Here is a 24,630-nt window from a genome sequence, read left to right as displayed (position 1 = left end):
TAGCATTTCTAGTAGCAGCAGCTACCAGGGACTTAGTAGAGAATGCTATCTACTCTACCAGTGGAGGAAGCTGGAAGGAAAGTGGAGAAAAAAGACAAGAGCTCGCAGTGTTACACTGCCTCTGAGCCTGAAGGGAGTTGGCTTTTCTTAGAGGTTCAGAAAAAATGAAGGTGGGTGTGCCCCATGTTGCTATCAAATGCCAATAACAGAGCAGTGGACTGGTGGGTCAGCCTTTTAGCTTGAAGTTCCTTTCATTGGTGTATTTAGGGACTTTGATTCTCTCCTCAACCATAAGAGGAAATTTGAATCTTTTTAAGAAGTTATATCGTATTATGACCCCAATGTATTTTCTCAACATTACCTGCTGCTGTTAGTAGATATTTCTACCTTCAATTTTGGTAATACTGTGCCAAAAGTACCTCACGACTTCTAAACAGTAATTGTCCCACTGTCATTTGGGATGTCAAAAGTACATTCTTTTATGGGTTCAGAAAATCGTCAGTAGCCTCCCATTTGCTATTTCACTCAGGGTAGATGGTAATTGACTAGCCTAACCCAAGAACAAGACCAACTAGTTAGGTTTAAGAGGTGGAAACCTTACTAGCATGCAGAGGCTGGCACTTTCTATTCTCCATTAACGTTTAAAATATTTAGCCCTTCTTAGTAAATAGATATCCTTAAAATCAACCTCCCCTTTGAAAACTTTCAAAATACACTATCTCTGGGTTCCTTTAACTCTGGCTGTAACAGAGATGCATTCGTTGTCCTGGACAAATGGGGACATGCCAAGACCAGAATCTTTGCCCAGAGAACCTAAGAATAGATAACTATCATTTCTCAACTTCAATCTCAGAAGGGGGAAAGGTCAAGTGGGAAAAAAGTGGCTGAGAAAAAGGTGAGCAGAGTCTGAAATAAGGGAGGAAGGCTGAGAAAGCCGGGGGAAGGTAGTGCACTGGAAAGAGCCCCAGCCTGGGCCTGCGGGAATTAGGCCTCACAGCCCAGTTGTTCAATGTGCACTTTGAGAAAGATGCTTACATGCTCAAGTATCAGTTTGTTCATTTTAAAGACAACAGTTACCAATGAATTGCGCTCAGAACCCTTGAACAGTACAGATGAAAAGCACAGTGTCATGGTATAGAGGTTACGGGAAGGAAATTACTTCACTGGAGTTAACAGGGAAGGGTTGGTGTTACTTTGGATGATAACATTAAGAGGCCAAGTGATTTTTATTAAATATAAGTAAGCTCAAAATATAAGCATGTTACCAGGACTGACACTGAATTATTAGTATTTTTCCAACCATCATCTGAGGACCCTTGACACTGAGTTGTGGAATTGAATTCAACATATGCCTGGATTCCTATACCCAAAGATGTCCCCCCCAAATTCAATGCCCTGGGATAATATGAAAAGAAAAAGAGAACAGAATGGTGAAAAAAATTAAAGATATCCAAACTATAAAGATATGCACAATAACTCTAAAAGTTCAAATTAAAACTAGACCTAAATATTTACATATTTTATTAAATCTTTACAATCAGTAATTATAATCAAATACACAATTATATACAAGAATTATATACATTTTGCCCAGACTTTTACATCACAGTACATAGTTTCCCTTAGAAATATTGTATACATTTATCACCAAACAATAAAACCCAACAACATAAGTGTTACAGCACCTGTTAGTACAGACATCTTTTTCATAAATTACATCATAAGAAAATATACGGCTGTAAATTGGGCTTTTAAAAATGTCTTTTATAAAATCTGAACATACAATGTTTCATTCACAGAATGTTTTTTTCTATGTTCTGACTGAAGCCTTGTGCATAAAACGACCAGTTGAATATTTACTAAATTCTACCCACCCCTCTAAAATTATAAGCACTATTTAAATTTCTTATGCTGAGCTTTCTTTATGATGAATTTGGCATGGGGTTTGGTGAGAGAACAAATGCTGGCTTCACTATAAAAAGGGTTCTGTGATAGTAATTTAAATCTAAAAGAGTTCTCAAGAGATATATTAGGGAAATTAAACTCAAAGTGCACAATTTTTCATTTTAAAATCTAATACTGTGAAGAAAAAAGGAAAAGGAAAATGTCACAAAGTAATTTGTTCTGAAACAATTATACTCTTTTTGGAAGCCTGTTACAGTTAAAAAGAAAAAAGAAAACTTACCCAACAAAATATACCATCCCAAACATATCTAGTAAATTACAATTCTTCACACTTAAAACTTTATGGAAAAAGTACTGCAAATTAGGGCATATTATTTCAGTGGATTTTTATATGCAAAAAAACCCTATAGCTATTTTTATTATTAGGTAAACAAGTTAAGTTTTAAAACTTGAAAATACCTGAATTAAATACTTGTTCTAATAGATGACTTTTAACTTTCAGATAAAATCCTTACTTGGTTCCAGGTTTGTAAACACTGTATAAATCTTTCTTAGTCAATTTTATGGCTGTGGTGATCATTTCAGCTCTATTTCTAAGCAGTCAACATTTAACTGAGGTAGACCAGATGTTTCTAAATTCAAGGTCTCATAGAGTTCCCTGAATCTTTAGCAAGTAAATAAAACATCTATGCAAGGTATTTCACAAACAAAACATTATAAAAACTAATGCTGTTTGAATTTTTTAATGAATTAAAAAATGACTTCATGGCAGTATGTCAAATAAGTAAATGAATGCTGAGTCAATTATGTTGGTGTTTGAAGCTGAATGAAAAAAAAATATATATATATACATGTGTGTGTATATATATTCTTAACTAGGGAAAAATTGTATATAATTCATTCTGGGTATTAAGTATAACAGATTAAACTTTTTTTTCCCCTCTTTTTAAGAAAGGATTTAGTTTATCAAACAAGTGAATGATTTGCTTCTAAATCTCAGTGAAAGGCAACAACTCCCCCTAATGGCCAAAGGGAGAGTAGCAGTAAGATGGCTGTTCCCAAAGGGCCTGCCACAGCATCCTCCATACCATTAAGTTTTCCTTGTTGGAAAAAAAAAAAATTATGTGGTTTTGATAACTCAGAAGAATTAGATTTAGACCGAAATGCTTTGAGTTACAAATACAAAATCAAATCAACGTATATAAGGCTTCTGTAATCAAAGTCTTAGAGGAACATCTGCTCCTTTTCTCCAAGCCCCAGTCCTATAAATCAAGGCAAGTCAAGTAATTAAGCTTCAGCTATTTTGGCAGCTTTGCAATTAAATAAACAAAGCACTATGTCTATCCTTCTGTATACTGTATGTATTATAGTTCTATCTTCTTACATCAAATTTCACATGCAGAGACTAAAAATATCCATTTTTTGGTGTCAGGTTTTAAGGGCCAATAAAGGTCTTGTTACACTACTTTTTCTCCCCCTTCCCTTCCCACCAAAGTGAATTCTTTATTAGATTTGTTACTCACTGACCCAATTATGTTTAGATTGAATTTAAAAGCAGGTATTTATCCCTTTATAAAAAAATATATTTACCTGGGATCTAAGACATACTGTACATGAATATACACAAGTACAATACAGCACTGCTGTTCTTCAACAGCTCCATATATAGTGTAGGTTATTTAGTACCTCAAAACCAAGTTTTAGGAAAAGGTTATTGTGTGATGTTATGGTAAAAGAAAGGAATCAAGTCTCTCAAATATTCCTTTATAACTGATTAAGATAAGTTTAAGAAAATAAATAAAATGAGTAAAGCCATGATTTCAATAATGGGCTGTCTACCAATATCAACAACAAAATTTCAACAATTTAAATGTGGCCAGCACCAGACTGCCACCAAAAAAAAAAAAAAAAGGAAAGGAAAAAAATTTCCTTAAGCTATATGGCTATATGTAGTTGCTACTGTGTAAATTTTTTACACAGGTTACCATAGAGTAATTTTCAAGTCCACATCAGAAAGAATATATTAAAACAAAAAACAAAAACAATCCTAAAAACCATGATTCAACAAAAAATGTGACAGATTCCTTAGGTATAACTTTAGAAACTAAAGTTTCAAAGGAGAAAGATGGGAATTTTAGACTACTACCACTTTTATCATGGCTCCATAAGATAGAAAAATGGAACAGAATATATTCAGGTTGGCTATCCAGGCCTGTTGGCTCAAATTGCATACTAAACATGGGCTGGAGTAAGGCTGATGGCTAGAGGTAACCACCTCCAAAAGAAATGACTGGGAAAGATTTATAATCTACCCCACAAGGATATAACTCTAAGCTCCATTTAAGAGTAGTCACAGCTTTCCCTATGGAAGGCCCCATGGAAAGTTCATATTGCAACTTACAATTTCTCCCTTCCTCAATTTATCAAAAGAATTAAGTAACCAATTTCCATAACATATGACCTTTTACCTCATCCCACTGATTAGTCTTTATGTAGAAAACTCACTGAGAAAGTATATTGGTTTCACCTTTGGTTTAACTGAAAAGAACATTGTTTGGGATGGGGGGGATCAAGTCATCTTAATCATTTGTCACTGAACAAAGTAAGCATAAGTGATGAGCAAAAACTTTTTATCATGAATGTATTTGTTTCATAACCAGTTAGGTCACTTAAAGTGATTTTGTGAAGGCAGCATAACCAGAATGCCACAAGACCCATATGTCTTCCCAAGAAGAGCCTCTTACCCCAAAACCAGGAAAGTAGAGCTTCCTTTAATTAGAAATCTACACAAACTCCTATTTCCCACTCCATTATTAACTGAATGTGTTTCTTGTCTATCCAGAGACTAGAATATGGTTCCTAGAAATGCCCAGTAATCTTTCCCTGGCCTGACATGCTGCAGGGTGTGCAACACTGTCATTTGAGGAGAAGACTGAGTTTTTCCATTTTGATGGGACAGTTTAAACAAGATCAATTCTAACACAGCATGCTCCAGATTCCTATGACAACTACCAATCCCAGTCAGAACGTGGTTGCTCATCACCATACTTAAAGCCTCCCACTGGAGAGCCTGCTCAGTATTAGGGGGTCTATGACCACAGTTTACCTTTGCTTTTAAAATACCTACCACAAGATTCTTTAGTGAGTCATAGTTCATCCTTCTCCATCATTTCAAATGCTTCTATATCTTCATTCCAGTCTGCTAATATGGAGTCTATAGGCTGGACCTTTTTACCCCAGCTGACGTTAGGATTGGAATCTTCCTCAGTTTCTGATTGTTCTTGAAGTTGGTTATCTAAATCTGTACATTCACCATCAAGACTTGTAGTCTCATGGTCTTCTGTGGGATTAGAAGTCTGTTCAGAAGGGGAAAGGCTTGCAGCATCATCGCTATCTGCCGGAGACAACGACTCTGGGTGAGAGTTCAGAGAACTTTCCTCAGGAGACTCTTGATCAACCAAATCAACTGCCTGAGAAATCGATATAATCTGTTCAGCACTTTGATTCTGAGAATCATTTTCAGAGGATGGTTGTTCTTCATTTTCCATTTCAGGATCTGTATAGAAAAAAAAAACAAACTTCATACTACTTTTCCTCTCAAATTTTACTACTGTACTTGAAAAGCCATACTGGTTTTTGCAATAAAAGAAAGAATAAAATGTCACACAATCACACTAATGTAGAACAGTGAACATTAGCACTGAAGAGAAGATGATTGTCTTCTAATAATGCAAACACATTTTCTTAATATTTATTTTGCAAAATACGCCAGCATTAGGAAATAAACATTCTTCTAAACTGAAAGGAATGACCAATAACAGTGAAGACTGACTTCAATGAATACTAGTAAATACCAAAAAATTCATTCAACAATATTAAAATGCATATAAATTTGCAATAAACAACAAAAATTCATTAAATATCTAAATTTAGGAAAGTTTGTACATGAGAATAGTACATGAGAATAGAATAAATAAAAAAGTTTTTTCTCAGCAAAAGAAATAATAAGAGAGGTAAATAGGGAGCCTACATCCTGGGAACAAATCTTTACTCCTCACACTTTAGATAGAGCCCTAATATCCAGAGTATACAAAGAACTCAAAAAATTAAACAATAAGAAAACAAATAACCCAATCAACAAATGGGCCAACGACCTGAACAGACACTTCTCAGAGGAGGACATACAATCAATCAACAAGTACATGAAAAAATGCTCACCATCTCTAGCAGTCAGAGAAATGCAAATCAAAACCACCCTAAGATATCATCTCACTCCAGTAAGATTGGCAGCCATGATGAAGTCAAACAACAATAAGTGTTGGCGGGGATGTGGGTAAAAGGGTACTCTTGTACATTGCTGGTGGGACTGCAAATTGGTGCAGCCAATTTGGAAAGCAGTATGGAGATTTCTTGGAAAGCTGGGAATGGAACCACTGTTTGACCCAGCTATTCCCCTTCTCGGTCTATTCCCTAAAGACCTAAAAAGAGCATGCTACAGGGACACCGCTACATCGATGTTCATAGCAGCACAACTCACAATAGCAAGACTGTGGAACCAACCTAGATGCCCTTCAATAGACGAATGGATAAAAAAAAAATGTGGCATTTATACACAATGGAGTATTACTTTGCATTAAAAAATGACAAAATCATAGAATTTGCAGGGAAATGGATGGCATTAGAGCAGATTATGCTAAGTGAAGCTAGCCAATCCCTAAAAAACAAATGCCGAATGTCTTCTCTGATACAAGGAGAGTAACTAAGAACAGAGTTGGGAGGAAGAGCATGAGAAGAAGATTAACATTAAACAGGGACGAGAGGTGGGAGGGAAAAGGAGAGAGAAGGGAAATTGCATGGAAATGGAAGGAGACCCTCATTGTTACACAAAATTACATACAAGAGGAAGTGAGGGGAAAGGGGGGAAAAAACAAGGGGGAGAAATGAATTACAGTAGATGGGGTAGAGAGAGAAGAGGGGAGGGGAGGGGAGGGGAGGGGGGATAGTAGAGGATAGGAAAGGCAGCAGAATACAACAGACACTAGGTATAGCAATATGTAAAACAGTGGATGTGTAACCGATGTGATGCTGCAATCTGTATATGGGGTAAAAATGGGAGTTCATAACCCACTTGAATCAAAGTGTGAAATATGATATGTCAAGAACTATGTAATGTTTTGAACAACCAACAATAAAAATTAAAGAAAAAAAATAAATGTGTCACCTTAGCTAAGCAAAGATGCCCAATTGTTTGGTCAAATACCAATATTTGTAGATGTGATTGATCAGCATTTGAACCAGTTGACTTTGAATAAAGCAGATGAATCCTCCAGAATGTGGGCAGGCCTTCCCCAATCAGCTGAAGGCCTTAAGAAAATAAAGACAGAGAAACCCTGAAGAAGAAGAAACTTTGCTTCCAGACTGCTACACAGGAATCCCACCTGAGTGTTCCAGTCTGCTAGCCTGTCTTATGGATTTTATATTCAATTCTACAAAACCATCTTTTACCTACATTTGCAGATTGCTGCTGGCCCTGTAAGTTTGGACTTGTCAGTCCCTTAAGATCTCGATATCTATCTCTCTCTCTCTCTCTCTCTCTCTCTCTCTCTCTCTCTCTCTCGTATTATTTGAGGTTTCAGTTTCCTGCTGTTGTTTCAGCCAACCTTGGTCCAAAAATATTAAACAGAAAATTCTAGAAATAAACAACTCATAAATTAAAAAAAGAACAGAATAAATAGAATACAATTTTAAACAGCACATATCATCACTGCTATATTTTAAAATAATGTATCTTTGAAAAGTGAAATTATCACTCAGTAAGCTGTGAAGATTCATTTAGCAAGATTTTGGGTGAATATAGGTATTAAAGCAACAGATCAAATAAAATATTTTTACAAAGACAAGAAGAGATTATTTACAAAACTTCCCATTGTATGTGTATGAATTTTAAGGCGTACTCATTCTAAAATCCACTGCAAGGCTGAAGAGTAGATTAAACCTCTTGTAATGAATATACAGTGAAACAACTAGAGGCATTTAGGGTTCCTGCAAAAGTGTTTAAATAGTATTAATGCCCACGTGCTATATCTTAGTCTCTGCTTCTGTGATGCAGTCAGTCAGCAGATAGCTACAGAGTGTTCACTGTGCGTGGTACTAGAGATAAAATGAGGGACAAAATCAAACGCTGTCCCTACCCTTATGCATCCCATAGTCCAAGGGGAAAAAGATATTTAAATACATAAAATAAAAACTCCAACTGTGACACATATTTTGAAAGAGGTGTGTGGTGTTAGGAAAGCTTATTGTAAGTAAAGAAATGAGAGGTTCCTTCAGAAAGTAACCCTTGAGCTGAGATTTAAAGGATAAGCTGAGTTCATTAGTCAAAGAAGGAAAAAACAAAACAAAACAGAAAATCTGAAGAAAATGTGGGCATGCAGACAGGATGTGAATTGATTCATCCTGCTTAAGAAGGAAGTTTATGTCCTTAGGTTTTGGTTTTTTTTTTTTTTTTTTTTTTTTTTGAGGGAGAAGTCCTCACATATCTTCTCTGTCTTCTGAGCTATAGAAGAGGTAAATTTAATTAAACAGTTAGGGAAACCATGATGGAATCCAAAGAAATCAGGGAGCTGGTTGCTTAGGGCTTAAGTTCCAAGGAGATCCAAAGAAAGATATTTAAGTTTCTTTCTGGATTGTATTGTTGTAGTTTAGAAGGACAGAAAAGGGTGCAGGATTGTGTTGCCTAGTAATGAAGACTGAGCTTCTGACTACATATAATACAATATTACTTTTGAAATCTAAATAAAGCAATAGGATAAGAAAATAGAATAAACAGTATAAGTACAGGAAACAGAACTATAAAATTATTGTAAATTATTATAAAAACCTAAATACTAAGGCTGATAAAGTAATTTAATAAGATTAAAATCACTGCAAATACCTATCAATCCTCTATAGTAGCAATCACAAGCTAAAAATAAAATCATACTCTTTTCATAATAAAAACAAAATAAAGCTACAAAACAGAACTAAATTCATTGTGAAAGTTATAAGGCTCATATTGCTTACTACTATAAAATCATAATAAAAACAACACCGGATCTGAGACACACACACACACACACACACACACACACACACACACACACATACATAAATATATATCTACCCAGAAAGTCTTAATTTTTTTTTCATTTATATATGACAATAGAATGCAGTACAATTCACACTACACATATAGAACACAAATTTTTTGTATCTCTGGTTGTATACAAAGTATATTCACACCAATTTGTGTCTTCATACATGTACTTTTGATAATGATGTCCATCACATTCCACCATCATTTCTGACCCCATGGCCCCTCCATTCCCCTCCCACCCCTCTGCCCTATCTAGAGTTTGTCTATTCCTCCCATGCTCCCCCTCCCTACCCTACTATGAATCAGCCTCCTTTTATCAGAGAAAACATTTGACATTTTGGTTTTTTGGGATTGGCTAACTTCACTTAGCATTATCTTCTCTAACTTCATCCATTTACCTGCAAATGCCATGATTTTATTCTCTTTTATTGCTGAGTAATATTCCATTGTGTATATGTGCCACATTTTTTTTAATCCATTCATCTACTGAAGGACATTTAGATTGGTTCCACAGTTTAGCTATTGTGAACCAAGCTGTTATAAACATTGATGTGGCTATGTCCCTGTTTTTAAGTCCTTTGGGTATAGACTGAGGAGTGGGATAGCTGCGTCAAATGGTGGTTCCATTCCCAGTTTTCCAAGGAATCTCCATACTGCTTTCCATATTGGCTACTCCAATTTGCAGTCCCACCAGCACTGTATGAGTGTACCTTTTCCCCCACATCCTCGCCAACACTTAATGTTGTTTGTATTCATAATAGCTGCCATTCTGACTGAAGTGAGATGATATCTTAGAGTAATTTTGATTTGCATTTCTCTAATTGCTAACAGTGATTGAACATTTTTTCATATATTTGTTGACTCATTGTATTATCTTCTTCTGAGAAGACACTGTCAGGTCCTTGGCCCATTTATTGATTGGATTATTTGTTTTTTTGGTGTTTAGCTTTTGAGTTCTTTATATACCCTAGAGATTAGTGCTCTATCTGATGTGTCAGGGGTAAAGATTTACTCCCAAGATATAGGCTCTCTATTTACCTCACAGATTGTATCTTTTGCTGGGAAGAGACTTTTTAGTTTGAAAGTCTTAATACTTTACCTTTAAATTAGGAAAATGTTGTTAAGTATGTGATTACAAATGAATCCCATTTCTTTTCTTTTTTTGGAACCAGATAGAATTATTTTAAAGTTCCTATGCAAGAATATATGTCAAAGAAAGACAAGATTCTGGAAAGAATCAGTAAAGGCAAAAAAATTCATACCAAAAAACCAAATAGCTCAATTAATGGGAAAATGATTTAAACAGACACTTCTCAAAAGAAGAAATACAAATGGCTAATAAATATATGAAAAAACATTTAATATCAGTAGCAATTAGAGAAATGCTGATCAAAACTACACTTATAGTTCATCTCACTCCAGTCAGAATGGCAGTCATCAAGAACACAAATAATAATAAACTCTAGAGAGAACGCGTAGAAGGAGGAACACTTTCACACTGGTGGGGTTATAAAATTAGTACAACTACTTTGGAAATCAGTATGGAGGTTCCTCAAAAGGCTAGGCATGGAACCTCCATATGGCCCAGCTATGCCACTCCTAGTTATTTATACTGACAAAGTGAAGTCATCATACCACAGTAATGCATGCATACCCATGTTTATGGCAGCACAATTCATAATAGCCAAAATAAAATCATCAGCCCAGATGTCCATCAATGAATAAATGGATAAAAAAGTATATATACACAATGAAGGTTTATTCAGCCATAAAGAAAAATAAAATTGGGGCTGGGGATGTGGCTCAAGCGGTAGCGCGCTCGCCTGGCATGCGTGCGGCCCGGGTTCGATCCTCAGCACCACATACCAACAAAGATGTTGTGTCCGCCGAGAACTAAAAAATAAATATTAAAAAAAAATTCTCTCTCTCTCTCTCCTCTCTCACTCTCTCTTAAAAAAAAAAAGAAAAAGAAAATGATATCACTTGCAGGAAAATGGATGGAACTAGGGACTATCATGTTAAATGAAATAAGCCAAACTTAGACAGTCAAGAGTCTTATGTTTTCTCTCATCTAAAGAAGCTAGAGAGGAAAAAGGAAAAGAAAGGTGGGGGTAGATCTCATGAAAATCAAAAGGGAGTCAGTGGAGGAAAGGGATCAAGAAGTGGGAAGTATAGAAGGGGAGTGCTGGGGAGCTTGGTATACTGTGTACTGTGTGCATGTATGAATAGGTAACAACAAAGGCCATCACTACATACAACTATAATGTACCAATAAAAAAGTAGGGAAACTGAGAAACAAAGTTTGTATTTTCAGTCCTTTTGCTACTCCGAGGCCAAGAGCTTGCTTATCCTGGTGATTTGCCTTCAGTTTCCTGAAGGTGCTTTTTCCACAGTCGAGGTGAGGCTGATGCCCACTGAAATTGAAAATAGCTGTACAAGTTCACTTTGTGTTTTCTGATTTCCATGGCTGATAGGTAGCTTTAATAAGCACTCTTCTATTGACACACTATCTTGATTCTGTGTTTGTTCCTTATTAATTTAAGAATGGCTTGAAATCATGTTGATATTTGAGTGTGGGTATGCAAGAGAAAAGCATACTTCTGCTTACTTGTCCCGATTTGAAAGTGTTATTTTTCTATAATAAATGCTCTACCATAGAAATAAATGTGGCTATACTATTTCTCAAAAAAAAGTGGGAGTAAAAATAAAGAGTAAGGGGAGAGCTGCCATATTAGACATTAAAATTATTCAAAACAAAATATTTTATTACTGGCATAGGAATAAATGGATTAGTAGAACAAAAGTGCAATTCTAGAAAAAGATCCAACTATGTAAAAAATATTTGATATATAGCAAAGATGGTAGTTTATTTCCAAGAGAAATGGGTGGTTTGCTTAATAAATGGTATTTAATAACTGACCACTCAATTGGAAAGTTAGGATCCTACTTATATTTAAAAAATAAATTCCATGTGAATTAAAAACCAAAAATTAAAGAAATGGTAAAAATTCCAGAAGAAAACTTAGGAAAATATTATGTACACCTAAGAAGGTGTGATCTTTTGAAGAAAGACTGGAAACCCAAGATCCTTAAATGAATTAATTAGTATTTTTGTTTACATAAAAATTTTAAATAAAATAAATTAACATAAAGTCAAAAGATGCTATGCCTTAAACAATATATAAATATTCTCTCTATAACTGTCTTTTATATGTATATATCCTTCTACACATAAAAATAGGTCCTATAAATAATGTAGAAAGACACACAATCTTATTTAAGGAAGGCAAAACTTATGAATAGACAACTTAGTCCCTTTATATTTTTCATTTGTGTTGATAACAAATAATACTAATAACAATAATTTTGTCACTGTGGTCCAGTCCTGTGTGGCTCCTTTAAGCTATTAACCCATGTGGGACTCACTGAGCCAACATTACAGAAAATATTCCTTTTGAATGAATACATTATTCTTAGTCTTGTCTTGAAAGCCTTACCTTGGCCTATGTAGCTTTTACATACCTATATGCTTCTGATTTCATTACTAACCTTATGAATAAGATTTCTGGATATTGCCTTGCATCACCAGTTAAACCTGTCACTTATCACACTGTCTTCTTAGGATGTTCCTTTCAACTGTAATTTACTTGTCTGTTCTAGTTACACGTCTTTGGACTCTTGAATACAGACATACATCTCTGAAGAAGCAAGACCAATCTCAATGAAAAATATACATGTAAAGGCAAATCTGCTGTACAATTAACAGAAACATGCACTCTCATTTCTTGCTGCAAGGGATATGAACTGCTACTGCAATTTGCAACATTTATTAAAATTAAAAAACCTGTATCTTTTTCGCCAGCACTCCATTTTAGTAAACCTCAATTTTTCCACAGGTAAAAGTATCAACAGATAAGAAGACATGTACACGATGTTCCCTGCACCACTGTATATAGTGACAAAACAAACTAAAAATCCTAGAACTGATTTGGACACTTAACAGTGAAATGATTAAATAAATCATTGTAAGTCATACTACAAAATTTAATGTAGCTTTTAAAAGAATAACTTCTGCTATCCTACTAGCATTGAGCAATGTACTTAATATGGATTTAACTGTAAAAGGCAGTTACTGAATGATATTTATAGTATATACCATTATTGTGAAAAGGAAAAAAAAATCTATAACTTTGAAAGGTATGAAGCACAAAAGAAAATAACAAAGATTACATACCAAACTCTTAATATGGGTTGGTTATCTCAGGAAAATGAGATTATTTTAAAACTTTTAATATACCCCTGAGTGAACTTGTTACAAGTTGAAATTTTATTAAAAAAAAAAAAAAGCAACTGGGCACGAGGATGCACAATTGTAATACCAGCAGCTCAGGAGACTGAGGCAGGAGGATCACGAGTTCAAAGCCAGCCTTAGCAATGGCGAGGCACTAAGTAAGACCCTGTCTTTAAATAAAATTTACAAAATAGGGCTGGGGATGTAGCTCAGGGGTTGAGTACCCCTGAGTTCAATCCCTGGGTATATCCCTCCCCCCCCCCCCGCAAAAAAGGAAAGTTTCCCAAATGCCAAATGTTTTCTCCGATATAAGGAGACTGATTCATAGTGGGGTAGAGAGGGGAAGGAACAGATGAACTCTAGATAGGGCAGAGGGGTGGGAGGGGGCAAGGGGTTAGCAATAATGGTGGAATGTGATGGACATCATTTTCCAAAGTACGTGTATGAAGACACGAATTGGTGTGAATATACTTTATATACAACCAGAGATATGAAAAACTGTGCTCTATATGTGTAATATGAATTATAATGCATTCTGCTGTCATTTATTTTAAAAAAATCAATAAAAAAGTGAAAAGTGTGGAGGGAAAAGATTCCATAACACATAACAGATATAAAAACATGTCTAACACATCAATAAGAAAAATACAGACAACTCAACAGAAAAATGTGCAAGAACATTGAGGAGGCATTTCACAGAAGAGAATATCCAATTGCCCCATAAATACATGAAAAAGGAGTCAACCCCATTAGCAACCAGTGAAATGCAAAAACTGTATACAAATTAGATGTATTCATGGAGAACACTATCCAGAATGGCTAAAATTAAAAGAAATGACCATAATAAGCATCAGCAAAAATGCAGAGTAAGAGAAGCTTCATACACTACTGGTGAGAGTGAAAATTTGTATAATCCCTTTGGAGAATAGTTTGGCATATCCGCTAAAGCAAGCAAGCATACATACACTCTATTATCCAGCAACTCCATATGCACATGCTCAATAATGGTTATAGCAGCTGTGTTTGTAATAGACCCAAACTGGAAACAAACCACATGTCCAGCAATAGTAGAATGGTTAAATAATTTGTGCTATGTTCATACAAAAGAATTTGATATAGCAATGAAAATAAATAAATTCTACCCATAATATGTATAAATTTCATAAACACATCATTAATCAAAACAACCCTGACTTAAAAAGCATACTGTGCAACTTTATTTCCATGACTCTTGAAAAATAGAGTGTTTAGAGATGCCTGATTAAATGATAATTAAGAATGCCAAGTAAGTGATGATTACAAAAAAAAAAAGTTTTCCAAATGATAGCAATAATCACTGTATGAGGCCAACTAAATTGAAAGGTAAAGGTGGATGGTTAAGATATCAAGAAGAAAACATTTTGGTTTTCACAAACTTATGGAACTATATAGAATGAGAAACACAGGCAGCAGTCAGGAAAATAAAAATGGCAGTTGGAGTTAAGGTCCTTCATACTACTATAAATCTTTATTCCAAGATGCTTGTTTTTTTACCAGTGATCATAGTTTCAAGAGTATAATTTTTATATTGTGGGCATGTCCACCATTATGTACAACTATAATGCACCAATAAAAAAATTTTTTTAAAAAAGTAACTATTACATAAATTCTGGAATGCTGTAGCAGAAATACAGGAAGCAAAGAAAGAAGAAAATCTTGAGATCCAAAGAAAAGAAAATCAGTATTAATAAAAAGGGACAGGAAATCTTAGTAAAGACTTAAGAAATTGGATTTTCTTCCTTCCTTCCTCTGTACACTGTTTACTGAAGCAAGGAATACAGAGAACTATTTAATGTAAAGAACTATATGTCATATAAATATCATAGAACTATAAAAAGACACCTTAGATTTTACGGGACAGTAAGAGAAAGTTTCTTACCAAGATGCCGTTTCAATTGGACATTTAGGGGACGGGGACACATTTTCTAGTGTTCTCAAAGGGGAAAAGGGCCATGGGGATAGGGACAGAGATCAATAAGACATTTCCAGAAAGAGGGAAGATATGCGCAAATGCAAAAGAGCATGCAAAAACATGCAGTCGTTAGAGAAGGATGGTAGCTAAGTAGCAATTCTGCCAATAAAAATGTTTGGGATGTTCCTCTCCAGGCAAATATGTTCTAGTTTTTTTTTCCTTGGAGTCAAATCTTTTCAGCCATCTGAGTTCTATAGTTCAAGTATAGAACATATTCACCACAACCAATTTGAGCAGGGAATAATCTTAGGAAAAGTGACACTGCCTTACTTAAATTGGGAGCAGTTCAAAGGATGAAACCTTATTTACTTTTGTAATTTTAATTATTTGTTTTAATGTGGTGCTGAGGGTAAAACCCAGTGCCTCACACATGCCAGGTAAGTGCTCTTACTACTACAACTCCAGCCCTGAGACCTTATTAATTTTGAAAAATCTTTCCCCCCATTTTCTCTACCTTTTTACCAGGTAGATACAAATATAGGAGTAGCCCTAAAAATGTCTTTCTATAGCACTGTAAGCTGCAAGCATGACAATGTACTAGAACTTCAAAATGCTGATTTATCCTCCTTGAGAAATATTAAGGAAAAGAAGAAGTTGATTCTTAATTGTAAATTGCCTCAATTTGGATCTAAAGGTAACAAAAGTTTGGCTTTTGTTTTTGGGCACTGGGATTGGAATTATTAAGTATTTTATAAATTGAAATTTCAGAAAGATGAGACACACGAGAGACAATATTAAACATTTTGTTCAACAACAGAATGCAGACGACTTTTAGAAGTGCCACTGATTTGACCCAAGGAAGCAATATTTTCACTTGATAAATCACTAATGTTTTATCATCTGAAGAAGAATGGGTAATAAGATATCTGAAGATTGTGGCAAGCAGGCAGGACTATTTCACGTATGTGTACACTAATGACTAGAATTTACCAGAATAAGAAGATGGAAGTGGGAACAGGGGCTTGTTTGGGGGCTTCTGTTTTCTGTATTATATATGCAAAGGACTGCTCAATCAGTATGGTGTGACTTTATAAAGAAAAATACATATAAGTGGAATGAGGTTGTTAGAACAATTTAGAGGATATTTTACTGTTTGAATTTTAAGGCTGTTACTATCTGATGTATTTATGTAATCTTAACTACTACCCATAATGATCCCAAATGGCCATACACATCTGTTTCTTCAGAATATAGCTGAGGAACTACTACTTCACAGTCGCCTGGGATGCAAGCGACTGTGAAGTAGTAGGATCTGACTCTTGTCTGCAGAGAGTCTGATTCAATACCTTGGTGTAGGATTAAGGAGGCTACACTTTTAATAAGTACATCAGCTGACTCTAATACAGGGGAGAAACATGTCTATGTAATAATTCAGGACAAATTAATGATAACACTACAGAACTTAACTTCTTAGAACATTATCCTAAATGAATAAAGTAGTTAATTTCATTAAATTATTATCATGGATTTTTGTCACAAATATTAATAATTAAAACTTGTTGCTGATTTGGTTTGATAGAGCTGTATAATTCTCAAAAGAGATGTTATACAACAGGATTTCTAAGACTTTTTATCTAAGGATCATGATGTAATAGAATCACAATAAATTTAAAGACCATCAATATATTTTTTAAAAATTACTGAAATAATGTCCTTTCACTGTAAAATCCCTAAGAGTACTATTTAACAAACTTCTTTTTCCCTCATAGAATTAGTCCTTTTTTAAATCCTTTCTCTAGTATGGGAAGTACATTCTTTACCATAATCTTGTAGTCCTAACCCCATGTGTGCCCCCTCCATTGTCAGCTTTTAAAACAAATCAATATTTTAAAATTTTACTTGTATTTAAACAAAAAAAATGATCCAAAGTTATAAATACCTAAATCATAATGCTGTTAGTATTGGGGATTGAACTCAACACTGAGCAACATCCCCAGCCTTTTTTGTATTTTATTTAGAGACAGGGTCTCACTGACTCACTTAGGACCTTGCTAAGTTGCTGAAGTGGGTTTTTAACTCACAATCTTCCTACCTCAGCCTTCCCAGCTGCTGGAATTACAGGCATGCACTACCATACCCAGCTTACAGTGAGTCTTATATGAACATGAACTAGTGAATCCATCTATTATACAGAATGTATACTTTATAGAATTTGTTATGACAGGCTTGACAAAGAATTATATTTATTATGGGGTGGCTGACTAGGCATGAAAATAATTTAATTACATTAAACAAGAAACTATGATGGTATTCACTGAAACAAAATTATATATGTATATATGTGTCTGTACAACACATACACATATATAATTTAAGGCTTTTTAATGCAAGATACTTACTACGATTAATAATGTAGCTTGGAATCATTTTACCTTTTAATATTGCTGCTGAAATTCCAATGACAGCACAAAATGGGGGGAAAAAGCAAAGGCATTAAAGAGTTACATAAAATAATATTAATTTGCCTACGTTTAGTGTGCCTAATTTCATGTATGTAGAAATGAAGATCTAAATTTAGAAAAAGGGCCTGGGGGAAGGGAGAAAATAAGGAACATAGGAGGATTTAAGAAGAAAACCTTGTATTCTACTTCCATCTATATGTCCTTACATATATATAGCCTACAGCCTACTCCATTGCTCTTCAGTAGCTGACAATGCAAAGAATCTTAAAAGATAAAGAAGACAAAACACTGAGAAGCAAACATCAGATTACTAACAAACTTTTTTTTTTTTTTTTTAAAGAATGTCCCACTTGGAAGTCACAATGAAACGAATCAGTTTCCTACACATCTACCAAATACGATAGGGGACGTAGCAACCCTATACAAACTGTACAACTCCACTCATGTAAGGGGGAAGGGAGGCACAGGGTGTCTGCAGCAAGAAAGAAAGACTGCTACCACAAGCAGGATCACAGCCCATGTCTGATGGTTCACATTCCCACATCTCTCGCCTGTCCCTGGGTGTAAACTATAAACGAATACCAGTAAGACCTTTCCTTTATATAGTAGTAATTTGAAAGCTCTTTTAAAACCTAACACACACTTTGGCCTAAAGAGGACTACATGCTTTCCTGAATTCAGGTATGTTATCTTGTTCTTCAGGCACAGCCACTCTTATAAATACCCAGGTGATAAACCTAGATCTCAGCAGTACAATACTGCTAGATTTCTGTGGCCATCATCAAGACAATGGTTATATGAGTATAAGCGGCTGGTGAGACAAATTACTATCATATATTAGATAACATCATTCTATACCATCTATTCTTTTTCCTTATAAAAGACATCAAAGCAATCAGTGAAACTGAATGGAAAATATGAAAATGGTTTTCTTGATGTTGTGTATTTATCATCTGGACAGAACCATGGTAAAAATTATAAATTACATATAAAAATATAATTGTACAATCATTCTCATTCAGAAAACCGAGCAAATAAATATTTTACTACTCTTTATTTTCAAACCAAAATATATCCTGAAATCATCTAAAAATTTTACTTACTTTACCAATGAAAAACACACACACATACAACTCTCACTTTCTGGTAACTCATTTTTGTTGTAAAACTAGAAAAATTAATGCTAAGCTGCACAAAAAAAAAAAATTATTTTTACCCTTACCTCGATCTTTTGCTTTATCAGAAAGGAGCACTTCGACCTCCTCATATTCCCGGATGGCATCTAATATGATACTTCCTTCTTTGCTGAATAAGAATAGCATGGGGATCTTGATGTCATCCGTATCCTTTCCATCACCTGCCATCTGGAACAGCGGGGCAGTATCACTGCTGCTCCCCTCATTGTCATCTAGACAAAATGAATGCAGCAAATATCAAGACATCTGTCCACTGAAAAGATTGATCATACGTTACTGCTCTTTTTTTTTTTAACCTGTTGAGAGATTTAATCTGCATCAAGAGCCAAAAAAACTCCAAACATTTTGGACCCATTAATTATCCTAAAGAAATAATTCAAAAAGAAGCAAAAAACTCCATGCCCAAAGAAGTTTACTGGACTGCTATTTATAATTGTGCACAATTATAAACTATTATAAACAAATGATAATGAAATATTTGATGGAAAACAAAGAAAAACAGAATGACAAATGAATCACAGAATGCAAAATTCTATTATAACTGTAAAAATTTCATGTGCTTAGGGAAAAGCCTGGAAATAGAAAAATTTAATAAACCAGATTACAGTGTCAGAACTATGAATGAGTTTTTGTTGTTTTAGATTCCCTTTAATGACATCATTATAGGTCAAACATCCCTTATCTGAAAATACAAAACCCTATGAAATTACAGATTTTCAGATTAGGAATTTATAAACTGATAGTCTATGAAAACATCACAAAATCCAAAACTTAAAACTCCAAAATTTGAAATACTTCTGGTCCCAAACATTTTGGACAAGGGATATTTATTCTGTATATTGTCTTTAACTAAACTAAAAATTGATATAACTTTTATATGTAATACAAAGAATAATTATGACTATATATATTTTTTTCTCTATAAACCAGTTACACCGTACAGTTATTTCACACTGGTTCAATAACATTTAAGCAGCCCTGTTTAAATGCACTGTTATAATGGAGGGGTCAATCATGTCCACCCCCAGTATCACATGCCAACTTCCCTGAAGAAATTGCCTGTCCTATCTTAGAGCACTTGCTCTCATAAACCACTGCTAAGTGGAGAATACGACATATGACCCCCACTCTTAGTAGACAAAGGATGCTACCTGACTGTTTCCCTGGAGAACACAGAGAGACTGTGTCTGTTAGTGGTGAGTAGTAGTCCTGTTAAGTGATGCGGACTCAGGGTTGAGGCTGTCATTTAAAAAAAAAAAAAAAAAACGATTGGAATTGATGAACAAAGAGGGAGCAGGCTGGTGAGAAGCTGGAGAAAAAGGCAGAATTACAAAGAAAAGCAAAGAAGAGAGTCAAGAAGGATCCAGAGATGCAGATAGAAACAGAAATAGAAAAAATGTTAGTATCATGGTTTCTAGTGGTTTTTAGTTTCTACTGCTACCTCTAGCATACATAGGACATATTTTAGACTTTGTAGTTCTCTGTTGTAACTTCCCATCTCTGAAGCTCAAAGCCATAAGACAATATAGAAACAAATCAGAGTGGCCATGTTCCAATCTAACTTTTTACAGAAACAGGCAGTGCGCTGGACTTGGCCTATAGTCTATTGTATGGTTTGGATATGAAATGACCCAGCAAAGCACATAAGTTAATGCAAGAGTTGAAATAATTAGATTATGAGGGTTGTCATCTAATCAATGGATTAATCCATTTGACAAATTAACAATTTAAATGGACTAATTGGGTGGTAATTGTAAGCTGGTGGGGCATGGCTGGAGGTATAGTTAGGTCACTGGGGGGGGTGCCTTTGGAGTTTATTATGTATTGTGTCCAGGGTTCCTGCCACTTTCTCCTGCTTTCTGGATACCATGAGGTGAGCAGCTTTCCTCTACTGCCTGTCCTTTCGCCATGGTGTTCTGCCTCACCTTGGGACCAAAGAGACGGGAGTCAGCTAACCATGGACTGAATCTTTAAAACCATGAGCCCATAATAAACTATTCCTCCTCTAAGGTGGTCCTGTTGGATATTTTATTCATGGTAACATTAAGCAGACTACCACAATCCATAGTTTGCCAATTGCTGATTTATTAAATAGAAGTTCTCTTAATATTTATTTAACTAATAAATCAATATTGAAGAACCCATATGGAATAAACAAAAGAAATGAAAATAAATTTTCACTGAGATAAATCCTAATTTTAAATGTCTTTTTTTCCTCCCATGGTACTAGGATCAAACCCTGGGCTTTCTACTATGCTAAACCCCCAGACCTTTAAATGTCTTTTTGCTTACCCTGAATTCAGAAATCTATCCTAACTGCGGGGTGGGAGAAGATCCAAAATGGATTTTCCCTGTGAGAAAAACTCTACAGAAGAACTCACGATTATAGTAAGATCCCAGCTCTTCTACTTCTTTTGAAATGTAAACTCCTGTTTTGTTTTGTTTTTTTGTACCGGGGGTTAAACCCAGGAGTGCTTCACCACTAAGCCATATTCCCAGCCTATATTTTTTATTTTGAAACAGGATTTCACTAAGTTGCTGAGGCTAGCTTTGAACTTGAAACCCTCTTGCCTCAGCCTCCCGAGCCGCTTACGTTATTATAGGCATGCACCACTGTACCTGGCTTCTATTTGCTTTAAACAGAAAAATTATGTTTCCCTTGACAGCAGTCATAGGCTGCTTGCCGAAATATAAGTGATTTTCTATGAAGGGCAAAAATACAAAACCTACTGGTTGAAATATATAAAGTGATTTAAAGCTGGTAATTTATAATTTCAGTAGAAAAATATATAAGTGGATAAAAATTTGCTGATAACTAGTACTAATATTGATACCCTCTGTTATGCCTAGAAATTTTACATGTTATCTTTAAACCTTGAAACAACCTAAAAGGTATTTCTTACCATTTTTTATTGGAGCTCAAAAAATATTCTACATAACAACAAAAGGTTAAAAAAAAAAAACTGTATCTGGGCCAATGTTACTCTGTGATTTTGTGGCAGAGCCTGGAACTATGTTCACATGTCTCTGGCTCCAAAGCCTGCTTCTATGAGAAAGAACAGAAGTTGTCAGGGGCTCCCCACTGGAGCTGGCAGAGTATAATTCTTGCCTTAAGGAGTCTCATGGGTACATTTTCTTTTCCACAGTATTGAGCATTGTTACTACTCCTCCACCACCCTCACTCTTTACCCCAAATATTTTCACTGATATTAACATACAGAAACAGGTAACTAGGCTTTAAAAAAAAAAAGATATTATAATAGAGAAATTATTAAGTCATTGAATTATCTGTCATTTATGTTCTCAAAATAAAAATAATATGACAACTCTATAATAAAACTTTAGAAAACAAAAGGAAGAATTCTAAAGCTTCTCTCTCCCTGGTCGACACAATGGCACAGAGGCTTACTTACCAATGACAATGCCACCGATGGCTCCAGCGTTCTGGATGTTGCGAGCCTTTTCTGCAAACATGCACTGTCCTCTTTGTATCAGTGCGATTTTTCCCATCACTGCCTCGGGGTTAGTAAGCTCTGAACAGCCATTGTATGGTTTACTGCTTGCCACAAATCCTCGAGTCTGTCAGAAATAAAAGTAACTCAAATCTTCTATCTTCTCATATTACAATCTAGTCATTAAACCTCGATAAAGTCTATAGCTTTAATGAAATTAGAACTCATTTCTTTTCTAATGATAACATATCTAATATAATTTAGCAAAATTTTTGTTAACATTTTGTAACAGTACTCCATTGTGCTTTGTATTTGTATTGTGCTTTTGTATTTTGTAAAACATTTTTCAGAAATTACTAAACCTGATCTGTAGGATGACTGAAGGAAACAAAGCACATATATCCATCTTGTTATGGGGCAACTCAGGCCAAGGTTAACATAATTTGCTCAAAGATACAATAGTTTTAGCTATTTTCTATATTAAGCTCCTAAGTTATATTTTTGTTCAAATAAAGGTTCTACTAGTTGTTAAAAGGTCTGAAAATATTTTTTTTTTAAAAAAGATATTTTTAGTTGCAGATGGACATACTACCTTTATTTTATTTATTTTTATGTGGTGCTAAGGATTGAACCCAGCACCTCATACATGCTAGGCAAGTGCTCTACCACTGAGCTACAAACCCAGCCCCTGAAAATCATTTTTTATATAAATTAAGGTACTAAGTCAGATCATAGAATCTGAGCAATATTTTATTTTACTTTGTAGTTTTTAAGTGCTGGGGATTAAACCTAGGGACTCACACACATGAAATATATGTTCTACAGCTGAACTATATGCCAACTCCCCCCAAGATTTTATTTATATATATATATATATGGGTTCTTTTTAGTTACACATGATAGTAGAATCCATTTTGACATAATTATACAAGCATAGAATACATCTTGTTCTAATTCAGACCCAGGTATCTCTCCTTCCTCTTCCCTCTCCCCATACCCTGTTCTCTTCCCTCTATTCATCTCTAAAAAATATTTTAAATAAAATTGTATATGCACATTACATACAAGATATACTTTAATTTTATTAAATCTGGGAGACTAGTTTTTTTTTGATGGTACTCGGGATTGAATCTAGGGGCTCATACACACTAATCATGTGCTCTACCACTGAGCTATAGCCCTAGCTCCTAGGTTTTTATTTATTTTATATTTTAAATATGGGAGGGGGTGCTGGAGATCAAAACCCTAAAGGTTTTTAAAAATAAATTAAAACCACTAAGTTAGAGACAAAGAAATTAGACAATACTAAATATTTTAAATTCAGTTTTGACAAGCCTATTTCAAGTGGACATACCTCCTTATGTTTAGACAGATCCAGCCCAAACTGAGCTGGTCCGGCAGTCAACACTACCCTGCCAAAAAATGGGTGAGAGACAATTTGCACAGCTCGTGGAGGCAGTTGCTGCTCTTTTTGCTGCTGACTTGACAATTCAATCATCTCCTGCATGAACCTCAATCCATCTTCAGCATCGATTGAACTAGCAGCCTATGGAACAAACAGATTTGTTTCATCCTTCCTTTCTGGAAACTTCCACCATGTCTTTGATTTCCTAAGTGTACTGCACTATAGTCTCCTGCTCATAATTTCTCCTTTTAGTTTTAGATCACTGCTAAATTGGTGGTACTTGGGATTGAACCTAGGGGCTCATACATGCAAAGTATGTGCTCCACCATTGAGCTATAGCCCTAGCCTTATGGGCCTTATTTACTTGTCCCCAAAATAAATATTACTTCCAGGTTTGCTTATTTTCCCCACTGCCCCCCTCCCGCCAAGAGATAAACCTCATATCTGACCAATATCCTCCCTCCTTGAAATCATGAACTAATAGGCAGATTCAATTTGATTCAGAACACACAAATCAGGCACCTATTCTATCACAGCACTTCCCTAGGCACAGGGGAGACAGCCCCCTAAGTATGCTTCTAAAGGAGAAAGACATGTAAAATTAACTATGATAAAGTCTCTTAAGTGAAAAAGTGGAATAGATCATAGGCAATAACTGATTTTGCTTGTATATTTGAGAAAGATCAGAATAACATTTGAATTGAATCTTAACCAAGGAAAAGTTGGAAAACACTGTAGAAAAAAGATGGTGGATTCTTGACACTTTACAAGAAAAACCAAGACTTGATGAAAGTTGGAGGGTTGAGGGCAGAATTTAAGCCTATTCTCAATTT

General features: G+C 35.0%; 1 protein-coding gene across 3 annotated transcripts in view; it reads right to left on the bottom strand.

The window, feature by feature from the left end:
* Nucleotides 1-1,506: 1,506 nt before the first annotated feature.
* EDEM3 (ER degradation enhancing alpha-mannosidase like protein 3) overlaps nt 1,507-24,630 on the bottom strand; it is a 73,278-nt gene continuing 50,154 nt past the window's right edge. For all 3 annotated transcript variants that reach the window (XM_081299033.1, XM_081299034.1, XM_081299035.1), the window contains 4 exons: nt 23,747-23,938; nt 22,354-22,519; nt 18,967-19,152; nt 1,507-5,461 (listed from right to left, as the gene is read on the bottom strand). In XM_081299033.1, coding sequence (XP_081155159.1) covers nt 5,052-5,461; nt 18,967-19,152; nt 22,354-22,519; nt 23,747-23,938 — 954 coding nt within the window. In that variant the 3' untranslated portion in view covers nt 1,507-5,051. The remainder of the gene's footprint in view (nt 5,462-18,966; nt 19,153-22,353; nt 22,520-23,746; nt 23,939-24,630) is intronic.

This window comes from Spermophilus citellus (genome assembly GCF_964194105.1).
Source record: "Spermophilus citellus genome assembly, chromosome: 6".
Taxonomy (NCBI): domain Eukaryota; kingdom Metazoa; phylum Chordata; class Mammalia; order Rodentia; family Sciuridae; genus Spermophilus; species Spermophilus citellus.
Note: the sequence above shows the minus strand (reverse complement) of the source record. Positions and strands in the feature narration are given on the sequence as shown.